The 18,296-nt window shown below is 26.9% G+C and overlaps 3 protein-coding genes across 3 annotated transcripts; all 3 read right to left on the reverse strand.

Annotated features, from left to right (window-relative positions):
- Window positions 1-8,454: 8,454 nt before the first annotated feature.
- On the reverse strand, window positions 8,455-11,076 carry LOC139100600 (uncharacterized). The gene is made up of 3 exons (XM_070653257.1): window positions 11,005-11,076; window positions 9,735-10,285; window positions 8,455-9,678 (listed from the first exon to the last, which is right to left on the reverse strand). The coding sequence occupies exons 2-3, from the start codon at window positions 9,817-9,819 to the stop codon at window positions 9,077-9,079; spliced, it is 687 nt and encodes a 228-aa protein (XP_070509358.1). The 5' UTR covers window positions 9,820-10,285; window positions 11,005-11,076; the 3' UTR covers window positions 8,455-9,076.
- Window positions 11,077-15,367: 4,291 nt separating this feature from the next.
- On the reverse strand, window positions 15,368-16,566 carry LOC139100932 (uncharacterized). The gene is made up of 3 exons (XM_070653721.1): window positions 16,504-16,566; window positions 16,317-16,436; window positions 15,368-16,097 (listed from the first exon to the last, which is right to left on the reverse strand). The coding sequence occupies exons 1-3, from the start codon at window positions 16,538-16,540 to the stop codon at window positions 15,538-15,540; spliced, it is 717 nt and encodes a 238-aa protein (XP_070509822.1). The 5' UTR covers window positions 16,541-16,566; the 3' UTR covers window positions 15,368-15,537.
- On the reverse strand, window positions 16,551-18,046 carry LOC139100113 (uncharacterized). The gene is made up of 4 exons (XM_070652714.1): window positions 17,894-18,046; window positions 17,426-17,711; window positions 16,634-17,359; window positions 16,551-16,570 (listed from the first exon to the last, which is right to left on the reverse strand). Exons 2-4 carry the CDS (start codon window positions 17,679-17,681, stop codon window positions 16,551-16,553), a joined length of 1,002 nt encoding a protein of 333 aa, XP_070508815.1. The 5' UTR covers window positions 17,682-17,711; window positions 17,894-18,046.
- Between the last annotated feature and the right edge of the window lie 250 nt (window positions 18,047-18,296).

The raw sequence follows: 18,296 nt of genomic DNA on the forward strand, positions 1-18,296 counted from the left end.
CTCGAAACCACATCGACTTTGTTGTTGAAGCTGAAAATTAATTTTAAAAAAATAAAAGATTAAAAAAGTGATAAAATAGGAATATTAGAAATATTTATTTATTTTGCAACAAATTGAAACCCAATCTGACACCAAGTCAGAGACACGCCAGTCAGGAGTTACACTTTCGATCGATCAATCGATTTGTTCTATTCGGTAAAATGAAATTTGTTGACTTTGAATCAAATATAATAGTTTTTCAATGGCATTTATAATACTAATGTATTATTCTATGGCACATTTCATAATTCATTAATATGGGCAATTCCATGAAAACGTTGTATGAAAAAAAATGAGTTTTAATTCTACTTCTAAAAAAAAAAAATTTAAAAATGTAATTCTTAGATATCTAAAGCATATAATTGAAAGATTTCCATTCAGAATGCATGATTAACTTTGAACATTTGAGTTTTCAAAAATATAATAAGCAGGAAATAACTAGATATTTTGGTGTTTTACAAATTTAACAGTCTTGAGGATTTTAAAATTTTTCTCCACAAATCGTTTTAAGAGATAACTTTCTCTAGCTCTAGAAAAATTCTAGAGATAACTTAAAACAAAAAATTTTTAAGTCTTCTAATTCTAAAGTTAAGATCCAAAATATGCTGTGTTATGCTTCAGAAATAGACCCGAAATTTTGATTTGGAGAAAAAATTGTAGAAAAATCAATTCATGGAATAGCCCATATACACAATTTATAAATTGAATTTAATTGGAAATTACGTTAAAAGTTCATATTGTATTGTATAAAGTACGCTGACTTACAATTTACTCACAGTTTAATGTTATTAGATCATAATTAATGGCTACTTGTGATGGAATACTCCTGCATTACAGGAAATAAAGAAGGGTTCGAAAATCTAGAAATTTAAAGGCTTCATTAAGTAAAACTTTAGCTGCTTAGTTTTTGTGGCAACCTTATGTACGCCATTAAAATTTTAGAAATTATCCATTTAAGTTATTAAATTTTAAAATTTTAGTTTTGTTTTTAATGAAGCCTTTAGAATGCTCCGTAGCGAAGCTTTCTACATTTGTGTTGTTCGAAAAATAATCCATGGAATTTATCCAGAAAATATCACTGAAGACACTTGTTATAGTAATATCGAAAAATCTGGGTCTAGCGTGTCGTGACTCTAATCTGGCATCACATTTGTGTGTCTTTTATGTTCATATATCGACAAATAACTTTTTTTTAATTAAACTATGATGGCTGAGCTGCCATCAAAAAACTAAATTCACTCATTAATTTGCAAGTTTTGAATTCTATTCGTTTTCTATTAAGCTTCATCTAATTTTGGTATGAGATTATTATTTTTTTTTTTTTTTTGAATTTATCACAGAAGGAATAAGTCATAGAAATGGCAAAAAGACTAGCATGACTCTAAAGCAGTAGGGTACAACCTGTCATCCGCAGTTCATGGGCTGCCATAAATGTTTGTGAGCATTTAGAAATGGATAAAAGTTTATCCACCACTGATCTAGAGTCTGGGGTTAGATTTAATAAAAATCTTGTCTTAAGTCTCACGCTCGTCTTGAATCTGAACTTTTTGCCTTTTCTACGTTATATTCCTAATTGAAAATTATGGATTGTTAATATTTATGAAGAATTTTGAATTGAAAATTATTAAAATAATTCAAATGCCGAGAGAACTAAAACACCATGCCAAAAAGCCAATGCTGATTAATCTTAAGAATAATACAAAAAAATTTGTAAAGTAAGGATTTGAAGTTTTTTCAACGAAGATACCGTCGTCTTCCACTATTGTTGGACGTATTATCTGTTGCAAGTTGACTTGGATTGCACTTTTACCAAACCGAAGGATATTGTTTTCTTGAATTACTGCATATCCGTTCGTATCAACTTGAAAAATTACATCATACACTTTTTGGCTTATTTTTTCCAGTTTCAGCACGTGCCATTTTTGTGCAATTGGTCCTAAAGATGTTAAGAACTTGTCTTTTGTTAGACCTGGATAGTTCACTGTTGTGCTGCATATGATTTGAAAAAGTCCATTTCTAGAAGTTACTAATAATGGTCCAAAATCGTTGATGGTTTTGAGTTGATTTTTAATCCATTGTACAGAATGATTATAAAGACTAATTCTAATGAACTTATCAAAGTTTTGAACATCGAATCTTGGCCGTGAATTTTCTTCAAGTGCATCTCTTCTGTCATACAGTACAGCCCTCATTCTCTCAATGTCAAACTCAATAATTTCTCCATTATGATATGCCAAAGGCATAATGAAGATTTCATCTGTATAGCCTCGGAGAGCCCAATTCATTTCACAATAATTTCTTTTTAATGACTCCAAAAATGACACTAAAAATATAAAAAATAATATTAGTAATTTTTATAAATTAAAACTTATTAACCACACTACCGTCACTTCATTTCAAAATTTGCTTCGAAAATCATTTCAAATTCATCATTAAATTCATCAAATTCGACATTAAATTAAGAAATTTTTATTTCACAAATTTTACTATTTTCAGCAACAGTTATTAATGTTTAAAACCTTTAAATTGAAGATTAGTATCTTTTACGATCATTAATAGACCTAAAAGTCAATATTATTAAGAATTGGAAGAGTTTTTTGCAAACAAAAAAACATTTTTCAAGAACTACAAATTCTTGTTGACAAAATTTTCAGAATTTGACGGCCAACTTGTGAAATGACGGTAGTCTGTTATTGATTAATATTTACTTGTGAGGTATTGATGAGGTAGTTACGTTGATAATAGACAAATACAACCTAAAAATTAAAAAATATTTTTGTAATGATTCATCATTATTGTGTTTATAATTTTTAATGAATTGATAATGGAATTATGGAGCAATTAATTCAAAAATTATGATAATATTCTAGTTTATTAGTATCAGAATCAGGAGAAAATATTTTAAATGGATAATTTTTTCTTTTTTTTTTTTGCACAACAAAATTATGTGATGGAGATTCAAAATGGCGAATCTTAAAAATGCAATTTTGAACATGACTCAGCAAAAAAAAATTCAAATATCGCAGTTAATAAACATCAAAATTGACTTTTTATGATTGCAATAGTTAAATTTTTTAATTTTTTTAGATTTAAATTGTGAAATTATTTAAAATTATGGTATGTTTGCTTCTAAAATGAATTTTAGAACATTCAATAAATTTTTTTTAAAAAAAGAATTAAATAATTTCTTTATACACTTTAATTTTGTTGATTATTACTTTATTAATTTTATTTTTCAGAAAATTGTGGTCAAGAAGATGATTTTAAAGACATTAATTAAAATTCTCCATTTTCTTTTTGACTGAAAATAAATTTTTAGTCATTTTTTGCATTTTTGATTGCATAATTTGCAAAAATGTGCACTTCACTAATTATTCATGTTAAAAGTCAACAAATTTTCTATAATTTAATCAAATTTACCTTTAATTAATTGAAAAATCGATTAATTTAATCGAGCAATTTTATCTCGCACTCTTTCTTGTACAAATACAATCAAAGATTATATTATCCAATGAACTTTATTACGCGTATGTACTAGTCAGCATTTTAACCGGTAATTTATAACCAATATAACACTTAAAGAGTTCTACGCGACAATTTAGTAAGTCCATTTTAGTTTAAATTAATTTAATAGATATTAACTAAGATTAAGCATCATTAACTATTATTGGAAAGATTTCAATTCTGACTATATGTTTCTTGTATTATTGTAGTCATTGGAATTAATCTTTTTTCAGTAAGCAGATTGAATAATTTATTTTAGATAATTCAAAACCGCCTGTCAATTTTTGAATTTTTTTTTAAATAATTATTCCCTAATACCCTAATCCCTAATCCCTGATAGCCTGAAATTTATTAACGAAATTCTAAACCTAAAAAAAAATTGTAATAAAACCACTTAAACAATTTTATGAATTTAATGTTTTTTTAAAAATTTGAAATTTTTTTAAACGTTAAAATTTTATTTAGATTTTTTTACACAGTTTACACTTTTATATGTATTTGAATACATTTAAATTTTTAACAGAAATTTGATAATTTTCGATTTTCTTTTTTCAAAAAAATTTGCGATTTCATAATCACTAAAATAGATTTCTATGTTTATTCTAGAGGTATGAACACGATGTATATTTAATAAATGATGAAAACGGACTGCGGAGAAGAGATTTTTTAAGCTTTAAATTGAATAACCGCGTAAATTTTTTGTATGTGGTAGTTATACAGAAAAGTATTGTATATTGTAAACTCGCAATCTTTAATTTTTTCAAATCATTATTTTTAAAGCTGAATCACAATGTCTTCTGATTTTTCATATTCACAAGGATCGTCAATTCCGTCATTTCACAAGTTGGCTGTTAAATTTTGAAAATTTTTGTAAACAAAACATTTTTGAAAAAAATTTTTTTGGTAAAAACTCTTCCAATTCTTAATAATATTGAGTCTTAAGTCGATTAATGATTGTAAAATGTACTAATATTCAATTTCAAGGTTTTAAAAATTAATAACTTTTACTAAAAATAGTAAAATTTGTGAAATGAATTTAGAAGTTATTCGAAACTTAACTTTTAGTACAATTATTAATGTTTGAACAATTTTTCAACATTATTTAATATGACTTAAATAAATGCCTAAATTATTCTCCATTTTTCTATGCATTAACGCAGGTAGATTTTTCAAATTTGTTCATGACCTAAAATTTACATATTTTGTGTATCGAAACCCAATCGTATATCTCTATTGAATACTGCGCCATCCCTCCTTTAATGTGTTTTTTTAATGGCGGCCAATATGAAAGGCGGATCCATTAATATGAACAAAGACTCAAACAGATGTTCAATACTTTTCAATTTGAATAAAAAAAAATAACAATTTTCATAAATTTTATATCTGAGCATATCTCTTTTAAGTATAATAAGCTGAAGTTTAAGTACAAAACTTAATAAAACAGTTCTATTATAGCTAAATTGAAAAGATAAAGAACACTCAAGATTAAACTTGGAAAATAATTCAATTCAGAATTAAATGGATTGAAATTTTATATCTGAAACCTTAAATAACACATCTTATTACTGCATTATAGGAATCATACTTCTAAGGAAGCCTAAGTTAATATAAAAGGTCTATTACATATCTGAGTCTATTGCTGATCATATTGCAATCCTTAGACAAATTCTCGCTTTTCACATCTAATTGACACTCTCACTTTACCTACTTACTTACTGGAACCATGCTCTAACTTGGAGCCTAGGTTGCTACAAAAGGCCTTCCATCTGACTCTGTTGCTGGCTGAATCACAAAGCTTGTACAAATTCTCAGTTTTGACATCTAACTGACATTCCTTCATTACACCACGCCATGTTGCTCTTGGATCACCTGGGCGCCTTTCCCTTGTGAATTCCAACCAAGGGCAGTATAGCAAGCTTGTGTCACCCCCACTACCCCAGCAGATACCACCTGGTATGTGAAGAATAATGATCTCAAATCCTTTCAGCTAAGAAATGAATGTAATATTAATGAATTGCTCAGTACTTACAATGAAATTTCATAATTAATTATAAAAACATTTTGAATTTATTCAAAGGTAAAACAGTGGCATCAGTGACCTAAATGGCAGAGCATTGTTCTAGTTTTTAATCAAAAAAAGGCAAACCTACATCATAGGCAAAATCTGGTCAAAGTCTCCCTTTATACCAACTCTGAAATAAACATATCTAAACTAACGAATGCCCACCCATTGGAATGCGCTTTAACCAAATCCATTTGTTTTCAATTTTTTCTTGAATTTAATTTCTCATTCCCACATACATACATTCACACATACTTGATTCATGAATATAAAATCTGTAATTTATAATGCTTATAAATAGATGCTGAATTAAATGATTTTTTTTTTTGATGAGAAAACTGGTATGTAATCAAAAAGTTCGAGACATGAGTATATACATCCGTATATATGAATAATTCACACACATCCAAAAGAACACGATTAGAATAATTGTAAAACTTAAAGAGGTATATGTGAATATAAAGCAAAGCTTGAATTTGACTCGAATTTTGTATGGAGTCGAGTCGATTTTTCCATACAAAATCCAAGTCGACTTCGAACTTTGATACAAAGAAAAAATCGTAAATATCAATACAATTTTAACTTTAATTTATTATTCTTAATAACTTGAAACTTAAAGAAACATTTGTAAGGTTTTGAATGTATGAAATTTTACTATGTATTACTACTAGCTCCATCTCTTGTAGATTTTTTTTTTTCATAATCTCGAATTTAAATTTTTTTTTTATTTTAGGATCAAGAAAATAACGGCTAATAAGGAACGATTTTTTATCAATTTTATATATTTATTTAATACATGCATGTTTGAATTAATAGATTATTTTAAAGCTCTAACTTTCTTGTGACCTGTATCTTATCAAAATTATTATTACTTAACTCTTCAATCGAAATTTCGCGAAAGAGGACGTTTCATTGAATTGGTAATTTTTTACACTTAATATGCTGAAAAACAAGTATTTAGTAATTGTGATCTTAGTACTTTATTCATATAGTGTGATATGCCAAAAAGGAAATCCTACTGCAAAAACCGTCTGTTGAGTTATCAACAAAAGTGATAAGCTATAATAATGATTTCGATAAATTAACATTAACTTAACATTTTAATAATATTTGAAATTCAAAATTAAATTTAAAGATTGACTTTATTTCCAAAATTTGTAAATTTTGTTGCGATCTATTAATAAAAAAATTGTATAAATACATATTTGTTATTTATTTAAAGGTCAATTGACTGATAAGAATGTTCTGAAATTCGCTTGTTAGTGAAAGTCGATTTTTTGTTTTTTACATTATCAACTTCAGTTTTTGAAAAATGTTTAAACCTGATTTTAGATTATAATGTATGCAATGAAATAGTTAAAAATTCAATATAAAATATAAAGAATTTATGGTTTTTTGATATTTTTGATCTTTTTCGGAAACCCACTTGCCAATTCTTTTTAAAACCTAAATTTCATGACACTTGAGCATGTACAAAACAAATTAAACTTTTTAAACGTTGATTTGTTTTGAATAATCTTTAAAAAATAATGTTTATTTATAGATTATTTCCTGAGAAATTAAAGGGCATGGCCGTTTAGAAATTCACACTCAGTAAAGGCATTTTTCTCCTTAGTTGGACTTTTTAGGATCACTTTTGATAGTTATTTTTGTAGAAATTCATAACACCAACATTTTGGCATATGATTTGCTATGATTAGTGCTTTAATTAATGCAAAAATTCAAAAATTATCTCAATTACTGAGTGTGAATTTTTGTTTAATTTTTTTAAATTTTTCAGAAAAATTAATAAAAATCGCTAAATTTATGTGTTTATTATGATTTAAATTGTGGGAGCATAAAGATTTTATGTTCCTTTTGAGATAGATTAGATTACTCTACGGAAGCAAATCATGCTTTAAATTAGTTTAATTAACATAATTATTAATCTGTTTTTGAAAGTTTCAAAAAATCATTAAATTTTTGAACAAAATTTTCAAATTATTTTTTTCCGTTGAAATTTTGAAAAAAAAATGGAACGTTATTTGCGTCCAAGCCCTAAATTATTACTCATTTAATTTGTCAAAATAAATGTGATAATTTAAAAAAAACAACAAACATTTGTTTTAATTCACGTGACCTTATTTGATCTTCAAATAAATTGAGTAAATAATCTTAAATTATTGACATTTTCAATTTTTTTACAGCTATTTGTACTGATAACAAACACTTCATAATCATTTTTTCCCATCATTAGTATTTGACGTGATTGACTGCTGTTTTTGAGTCTTTTACTGTGGATCATAAAATATGTACATTTTGTTCTTAAATGGAGGCGGCTCCGTTACATATAATTTTACATGACGTAGTAAATCAAGTAAATTATCCAATGGTATTTCTTCAAATTGCTTCCATTTATTTCCTTAAGTTTCAACAAAAAAATCATAGTAAATTCATTTCTATTTCATATATTCTAATCTGTTTCCTGTCTATCATATGACTTTAATAAAGTGGTTGAATAGGCTGTTGCTATGCAAAAATTGGAACATGCTGAAAATTAATTCTTAATAAATTTTTTCTGCATTCTTAAATCCTGAAAACATCAAAATAATTGAAATTTTAAACATTAAAATTTAAATTTAAAAAAGGAACAAGAAGTTATGTTTTTTAAGCTCAAAACCTTTTTATTCAATTTTCTTTTTTAAGAATTTTTAACAATAATTTTACAATTTAGCATGCAACATGTGAATATTTTATGAATTTTACATTACCTGTTTTATAAACTTTTTGAATAATTATATAATTAATTTCAAATGTTAAATGACAAACTTATTTCAAAATATATTTATTATTAATGATGAAAATCGGCTTTTTTTATCACCTGTGAAAAGGTTCAAATATATTTAAATAAATAAATTATAAATAAATAAATTAAATAAATAAATTAAAAATTAATTTTTTAAAATGAATTTTTATATTTACCTTGATAAATTTGATGCTCAATTTATAATATAAATCCGATTTCGTCTAATATGAGGTTCAAGGGCGTAGGAGAAAAGATTTTTTTTTTTTAAAAAAAGCAAACAAAAAATTTTAAAAATAAAAAAAAAGTTACAAAATAATAATTTTTCTAATGCCCATGCTACTCCAATGACCCCATTGGCTACGCCCCTAATTAGGTTATTCAATACAATTTCTATATTAATATCAATTAAACTTAATTATTAACTTAACTTTCACTTGTTATATTCACTTTCATCATTCTTTCATTTTAAGGGACACTTTAAAAAGTTTTAGTTGTAATTTGGAAGCAATGCTTCCAATAAAAAAATTGCTGATTTGTTTAAAAAATAAAAAAAAATAACCCGATTTTTTAAAAAATTGAATGTTGAGCGACTTAGAAAAGACTGGAAAAGGTACACGGCACAGAAAAGGCAAAAAATTTGGCTCTATAATGACGTGACGATTTCTAAGCCCTGTGCCTTTCGAATTTTAATGCATTTCTGCGAATGAATTTTCTTCAATTACAACACGGACATTTTCATACCCGACATTGATGACAAGTCCATAAAAATAAATTTTTCGGAAACTCGCAGGATCAACACCGAAAAAAATTTTTGATCCTTCAATTCGATCAATCTTCCATTTTGAGCTATCCAAAGTTCCTTTAGCATTAACTGCAAGCAAAAAAGTATCTCCGCTGATGTTCTGTGTCAAAACACATGAAAGATGAATTAATTTTGGCATCAAATGATCTGGAAGAACTCTCAATGGATATTCATCGGTTGAGTTTGATGGAACATATGCCCAGGTAGCTACTTCCTTCAAAAACCATTTAACAGTTCTTTCATCTAAACATGCAACCTTCCATGCTCCACTGTCGAGTATTTCAAACTGTATTCTTGGTGAAACAGAGCTTGATGACGCTTCATGCAACAGTTCCTTCATCTCTTCAGCATTATTTGGCCGAAAAATTGTAAATGGATACTTTGGTGGAATGACATAAAAGATGAATCTCGTAACTTCTGGCAAGGATTTTGGTTTATATTTTGGTTTTTTGATGTTGCGCATTGAGTCCAAATTGATGACAATTTCTGGTTTTGATGAATTAAAGTTAATGGAAATTATAAAATTAGAAATAGATTTGTACCTGATGAGTAAAATCCATTGGAAGATCTTTTTCTTACTATTCCAGGTGGAATTACCTCACTTAATGATGCAAGACTGTCGATCATCGAAATGTCGTCTGAAAATAAGTAATAATGTCGTCTTAGTGGGCAAAAATATGATTATGGGTAGCTAATATCTAATTCTAATGGTTCTTTGTCCACTCGGGTAAACTTCCGGTCATCTGAACAATCCGTCATTTTTGGTCAAAAATGCTCAAACTGCTAACAATTGTCAGACAGCTCTATCGCTGACCTTTAGGCGTCATCTCACAATGGCCATGGATCACAGTTAATCTTGGTCTCAGTGAAGTAAATAAGTAAGTAAGCATCAAAATCATAATTAAATACCTTTGGAATTAACTGGAATTAACTCAAAATCAAATTTTTTGCTCTTATCAAATGAGCGTAAAGTTGATGTAGATTTGGGTGCAAAAACTTCCATTCTTACTTCCTAATTTGATTATTTTCTTGATTGAAATATCCTGTTTTCCGTAGCAATTTAATATTCTTTTGTTAAGTCAGATGTGTTGAGCTGTGAATAGAAAATGAATCATGGTCATTCACAATGAAAATAAATTGATATTATGAAACCGTTCAATTGAAACCGGAGAAAGTAGACTTGATTTTCAACAAATTGAAACAAACTCCCGTGGATGATTGAGGAAGCCAAATTCTTACTCCTAAAGTGATGAAATGTCTAGTGCATAGTGATTTTGTTCGAACTATATGCCGGGATGATTACGAGTGATCAACCATGCATCGCTTATTACCGGAGTGTGTCATGAAAAATATAAAGTTGTCCACCACTGCGTTAAAGGATAGAGTAAAAGACTATCCAAATTAACCCATTATTTTTCGCGGCACACCTTGGTGATAAGCCACCACTGCCCTTGAACATTACGTAATAAGTGAACGATCCCTATTAAAGTTTGAGAAATTTTACGTAGACAAATTTATAGATAGTTCAAAGAAGATTTTTGATTCTTCACGAATTAGGTCACAGGCCAATTTATTTTATCTTTAAAACCTTTATGCAAACCAAAAAGAATGCGGACAAATTTTAATCTTATTTTTGTTGATTTTCACTTTTGCTTGTGCATTTATGTTGAAACTTTTTATTAATTCGTCACTTTTTTATGCCATTTCTTTCATTTAATGTTTTTTTGTCAAAATTTTATATTATTTTAAATTTAATCCTTATTTAATCCTTTCAAATTTTATTTGTTTCTACAATATTTCAAAGATTCTTACATAAATTCAACAAATTTTGACTTTTATTTCACAGACTATTTATTATCTATATACCGTCTTATCACTTTGACTTCTAAAATGATTCTGAACAATTTTTTACGAATGCATACTTCTAACAATTGAGCAATTGAGGAATTTGAAAAAAAAAATAAAAAAAAAAAAAAAAGAAAAAAAAAAATAGAAGTTCATAATTTAGTTATACATGTTATACGTAAAGGTCTTATTTATTATCTAATTTCGTATTATCTACGTGAAAATGTTTTCATTTCAAAATGTAGATTGGCATTGAGTAAAATTGGAAAGAAGCTGTCGATAGAGATAGTATCGCTCTTGGTATTGGAATCACACTTGATTTACTGTGTACGGCCAGTGAAGTAAGTAAGTAAGTAAAGTTATGAACCGAGGTGATATTGAACAAGACGTTCACTCCGCGCAGCAACGAGCCAACGTGCGCTCCAGCCATAGATGTAAATGAAGTAAGCAAGTAAATGTCTGAAAAATAATTTTTATTTTCTAAATCAAGAAACATCACAAAATCCTGTAACATAAAATGAAACAAAATTAAGTAAAATAACATAAAGATTTTTTTTTTAAATTTAATTAATTTATTAAATTTCTTCTTTGTATTTTTGACTTACATCATAGAATTCTTACATATTTGACACTCACCTGGATATTATTTGTGTAGTCAGTAAAAAAGTGTGTCAGTTCTGGACATGAGCCCGGACCATCCATAGGAAATGTTCAGTATTTATTCAAAATTTCAAAATTTGTATTGAATCTTCGATTTTGAGTCACAGAAAAAATATAAAAGTTTAGCAGTGGCAAAAAACAGCTGATGATTCCCCCATAGTATGTATTTCACAGTAGTTTATTACCCCTTTTTTTGAAATGTTTCAAAAAAAAAAAAAGTAAACAAAAATAATTTCTAATCATTTCATTTTATTATTTATTTCTAAGAAGTACGTCCAGTAAGGAAAGAGTTAAGATAAAAAGCTAGGTAGGTTCAATATTTATAAGGATTCTTTAATAATTTACTCAAATATAGCTTTTATATGTCAATATTTAATTAAAACACAAAAAATATTTATTTTTTTGCGGGAAAATTGAAATTTTTAAATTTTTTATAAATATTTTTGGAAAAATTAAAGAAGCATAAAATGTATCATAAAATTTCATATTTGGACATTCTGTTCTGATCATAAATCATAAGAATCTTCATAAAATCAAAATATTTATAAAACAACAACAACAACAATGTAAATTATAAGCCCTCTGAAATTTTCATTTCAATTTTTTTAAATCCGTTATTTTTTTTTCTCTAATTTTTAGTTAAAAATGGAAGAGATACCCGACTTTAATCCTGAAAACATCGATACATTCATAATTATGTATGAATATCATATTCCCATATCTCGAGATCTAGGAGAAAGACTTGCAAATTTTGTTAATGAACGCAAACCTCGTGCTCTTGCAAGATACGATTCAATTGGATATGTTAGATTCTCGTGGGATCGCTATACTGTTATACGTTTTTTTCATGAAGTTGTTCGTTTCAATGGTCAACTTGAGATCTCGTTTGGAACAAATGATGTTCGTCATACATTTAGAGCAAAAATTGGACCAATTCCAGAACTACCACCAGGAGAGTTTGAGGATAGAATCTTACGCCGTTTAGGAAAAGAAAACAACTTAAATGCGTCTCGAGTGTCTGTTAATATTAATCCAAACTCTCTTTTTAACTTAATCATTCGTGCTGACAAGGAAACTGCAGAATGTATTTTTGATATGAAATTTAAAATTCAATTGTTTGGAAGAGAAATTCATTTTAATTAAGACATCCTTGGAGAACTTCTTGTGTATATGTGAAATTTTATATTCTATCTGTACATTCTGTCCAATTTTTGTTAAAATCAATATATTTACATTTAAATTTAACTATTTTAAATAGAATTTTGAATAAAATTTGTCATCGAAAGTCTAAATTTTTCAAATTTAATTAAAAAAATATTGAAAAACTTGAATTGGATTTACAATGAATTGGATTTACAATTCAATTCAAATATTTTTTTCTCCTTTATTAAAGTTTATTTATGAAATAAACTGAATTGAATTTGAACTGAATTTTGAATAAATGAAACCAAAAGAATTTAGTATTAAGAGGAATTTAGAAGAAGAATTTAGTAATTAGTCCTAAATTTAGTACCTACAGTAAGGGTAAACAATGCTATTGAAAAATCTAAGGAAATACTTCCTATCTAATTTTTAAAATGTTAAAATATACATTAAAATAATTTAAATCACAGATTTAAACCTCAAATGAAAAGAGCTGCTTTGTATGAATGACTATGCTCGGAGCATACTCTCTTTATCTTAGAGAATGTTATAACTAATAACCTTACCATTTCATATTTCAGAAGGCTATCCATTTTACTCTGTTGGCATTCTTTCATTACTATTCTGCACCAAGTAGCTTTTGTCACTCTCTCAATTTTTTACGAATTTAACAATTTTTCTGATTTTTTGGTTAAAATCATTACGAAGCGGTTATTTGCAAAAATGCTTTAAAAATCTTTAACATTATTTCACATTTTTCAAATATTATGCCTTGATTTTGTGAACTTCATAGTTTATATTATTTACAAACCTATGTTATTAAACTGAATTCTACTTAATTAAAAACAAGATTTTTCCTTTCTTATGATGAATATTAAAAAACAACAGACGATCAGTGACATAGTCAAGCTTTTAGTACAGATAGCAATGCCCGTAAGATTCCCGAGCAACACAACACGACGAAGACTCTGCCAAACCACTATAACTCACACCAATATGGACGACATTCCGAGGTAGCTTCCGATTAACGTTGATAAAAGAGGTTTTGCAGAGCCTTAAATGCTTCGTGAAGATTCCTTCTTCATTTATGTCGATTGGGATTCATGAGTTCGCATGTATGCGAAAACATGCGAATGTATACTCAAGCATGTGATTCGGGAAAAAAACCTAGAATTAATGAAATGAGAATTATTATACAAGTTTAGTATGAGATGAAATAAAATTTGAGACAAACTCACGGAAGATGTCGCTACTCATGAAAACCTTACAGCGATATTTTAAAAAAGTCGCATAAACTCGAACGCGTGTTCAACTGAAAACTATATATATACCTACATTTGACATTCTAAAAATTATTTGAACTGTAAAAATAAATCAAACAAATAAAAACTACAATTTATGTCAAGTTGCACAATAAGTTGAGAAATTTTTGACAATAGAAAAAAATTAGAATTTAAATTCAATATTTAGCTAAAAGTACATAAAAAAATAATTTTTTTTATATTCACACCGTTTTTTCAATTTAGAATTTTTAAAAAAGCATTTCTCAATTTTCTAATTTAAGAATTTAAACTTTAATCAAATTAAAAATTAGGTTTTAAATTTTAAAATTCAAGTTTTAAAATTTTAAAAACATTTTTAAAATTTATGATTAATTTTTGATTTAAAATTTATTTAAATTGATTTAAAAATTCTTTTTATATAAATTTTTAAAATTTTTGAAAAAATATTTAGAAGTTTTTTTTTAAATTAAATGCTTCAAGTGCTTTCTTTTAATATTAAAAATTTATTTTAATTAAAATGTGAAAAACCAAAATTTAAACTCAAAAATTACCAATCAAAGCTACAATTTTTTATTTTGATATTTGAATATAAATTGATTATTATTATTATTATTACTATATTTTTTTTTATCTTCTTGAAATCTATTTCTGATTTAAAATCGGGATAAAAATAACCAAATGAACTGAAGTTCATGTTTAAAATTGAATTTCGTAATAATTTCATTGTTCTGAATGGTCCCTAACACTGACATAAATTTTGTATATTGTATGCGCAATGTAATAAGATACAACAAAATCTACAACCACTAAATTTGCTTAAAAAAGTAAGACCATGCATAAAATTCCACCATTTTGAAAAAAAAAAATGCATCTAAAGGGGCGATGACTTCACCATCGAATGTAAATGAGGAATATGTGAATGGTGTATTCTTATAATTTTAACATATTTTTTTTTTAGATTATAAATTTTGATTATTTTTTGACTTTGTCTTTTAGACTATTTGAATTTAAGAATTTCATTTGAAAGTACATATATTGCAGCAGCTGTTCTAAACAATGCTAACAAACATTAAAAAATATAAAAGATATTTAATATTAATTGTCTATGTAAATATAAAAACCAGGGTGTGGCTTTCTCAAAGACGACTGTTAATTTTTTTCAAAAAAAATATTTTCGTCGCTAAAATTTAAAATTTTTTGACCGTTAATTATACTTTTCTTCGTAAATTTTTATTTTAAAATAAGTTGAGTTCGAAATGTTCGAAGAATTCGAATTTGAGACGGCCACACTCTGATAAAAATCATCAAATAAATTGAATAGAAATAAGTAAAAAACATAATAAGGAAACAAAACCAACATGTTATTCAAAAATAGTATGTTTAAAGGCATGACTCTGAGATGGTCACAAAATAATTAAATATTATTAAATGTAACCTTTTCAAAATCATAATGCAACTTATAATTATTTTTTATAATTATATTATAACTTAAATGATCAACTTCGATACAAAGAAACAATTTTTCATCAACATGGTTTCTTTTCTCGAGGATTTCCCAAGAACATGTTTTTAATTTTTCATTACAATTTTGAAGCTCAAAACGTCGTAAAATCTCTTCATTTTTTACTTTTTGATCATATATGATTGTCGTTAATTTATATCGTTTGATATCTTTAAATGGAACTACTTTTAAAGGCACATTAAAACCATCGATTAAAATACTTATTGATGAAGCTTGGGTTTTCAGCCATTCTACTGTGTAATGATTATCGCAATGAAAAATCAAAGCTCCTGCTTTTGATCCGAATTTTGAAAAACATAAAGCTTTTTCAGTTTCTTGTCGATTCAATTCGAGATGTTCATAAAAATTATCTCGTAATAATTTTAGCAACTTGGTGACATTTTCTTTACTCAAGCTGGATTCTGGGTAACTTGAAGTAATGACAGCATATTTATAGCCAGATTCTGTTGGTTCTAAAAAATAAGATATTATTAATGTAATTTAAAAAGTCAAGAATAATGATTGTAATTTGTGTTGAGTTCTTTTGTTTAGAGCAATGATGGGCAAACTATATGCTGAGGCGTCTTAAATCATTCGCCACTTGACTTTCAGGGCAACCTGACGTCTTCATTAACACGAATCACTGGCATCTGCATTGCGCTAGACAATCGAAGGAAATAAATAGTACTTACGTGATGTACATATCTTATTCAATCCTCCATTTTGATTTGACTCATCTGGATGAGGAAATTCATCAAAAACATCTTGATTTATGGTTTCATTTGAGATGGCATCATTATTATTCATATTATCTTTAAAATATATAAATAGTTTATTTCAATTTCAATTATAAATCGAGTTTTGATTAATTTAACTTACTGGGTGAATGATGTTCAGCTATGTTTTCGTCATTCATGTATTCAGCATTAGTTTCTTCGAAGATGATCTTCAAATAAATAGAATGTTTAAAGTGGTAAAAAATTCATGCTAGATTTAAATTAAGACTTACCTAATCTGATATCGGAACTATCTGAATTATTTATTCCATCTTCTATTGATCCATCTGAAAAACTTATTCCTGTATTGTGTGTAGTATCATAGATTTGTGTATCTGACTGATTAACCGGAGCAGGATTAGCGAAATGCTTTTGTAATGGATTTTCTAAAACGTTAACAATAACGTTTTCACCTTTAACATTAAGCTTAAATCCATTTTGCCATATTGATACATAAGATTCCTGATCAATTGAAACTATAAATTCAGTCTTCCCATCAAACTGATTACAGACTTTAACAACCCAGCAATTTTTCTTATATATAGGTTGTGAAATCAAAAATTCATCTCCACTTATGATTTGTTGAACACAAAACAAAATGATTACACGTAATCCGTTTGGTTCCTCGTCCTTTGAAAAGACTTTAAATGCACCTCTTTTCTCGATATTATCTATAATCCATGGCCATGATTTAACCTGATTAACTAGCCAATTAGATGTAATTTCATCACAACAACAAACTTTTAAATATCCATTCTCAAATGTACTATATTTAATGCGAGGATTATGCGATCCAGATGGAGCATTTTCAAGTAAATCCAGTATTTTATCTTTTTCTTGATCAGTTTTGCTGTTTGGGTAGCCTGGTGGAATGACATACATCACTACATCTCCGTTTTGTGGTGAGCCATTGTTCTGTGGATTATTGATAGAAGTTTGAAGATCTTGTTGAGTTTCATCTAGTTCGGGATGAGATATATGATATAAAATTGCACATTTTAAATTAATTTAAATTTATTTCTTACCATATATGATTTTATTGTCAGGAACTATGACATATTTTATTTTTTTTGAAGGCACATCAGGACATTGCTTAGCTCGATACTCTTGCATTCTTTTTGTATTTTTGAGGTTTTTTTTGCATGGATCGCATCCTTCAATATGAATTTCATTATTGTATGGACAATGCCCATGTCCAGAATATGGAACTGGTGGATCACCTTTATTTAGATGATTTTTACAATAATTGCACTGTCGAATTTTCACTGTATAACTTTCCATCTTTGAAGAAGTAATATTAACAATTTAACACTATTAAAAAAAATATATAATTTTATGAAATAAAAATGAAAATTTAAAGTATTTTTATAAGATTTAATTTTTCTTTTATATTTTTCTTATTTAACTCATATTAAGTGATAAAAATTTACATTATAAAAAGAATAAAGTAATTCTAATGCGACAAATTTTTAAAATAAATCCAAAATACTCACAATACAATCCACAAATGTCGGAATTTTTATATCGAATAAGTTTGTGTATGTTATGTTATGTTTATTATGTTATGTTTATTATGTTACGTTATAGGCCGTTTACATTACTTTTTTATTTTATATTGTTAGTCTTTAGTTCTTGCAAAAACATAAAATCGAAAATTGAATTTTCTCACTGTTTAGAAATAAAAGTTTCTCGGAATCACTAAAAACAAATTCAATTTTCTCTTTAATTAAAGATTTTTACAGCACTTAATGAGCAACAAATGATAGTTATAGGAGAAATACACGAAATTTTAATTTACATTTCTTTTTTTTTGGCTTAATTTGTAACATTGTATAATCGGTTATTGCAAAACATTTCGTTAATTTCAAATTTATTTTTTCCGTTAATTTTATTTTA

This window comes from Chironomus tepperi, unplaced genomic scaffold (assembly GCF_022539635.2).
Source record: "Chironomus tepperi strain 1889 unplaced genomic scaffold, CSIRO-AGI_Ctep_v1 contig_8, whole genome shotgun sequence".
NCBI classification, from domain to species: Eukaryota; Metazoa; Arthropoda; class Insecta; order Diptera; family Chironomidae; genus Chironomus; species Chironomus tepperi.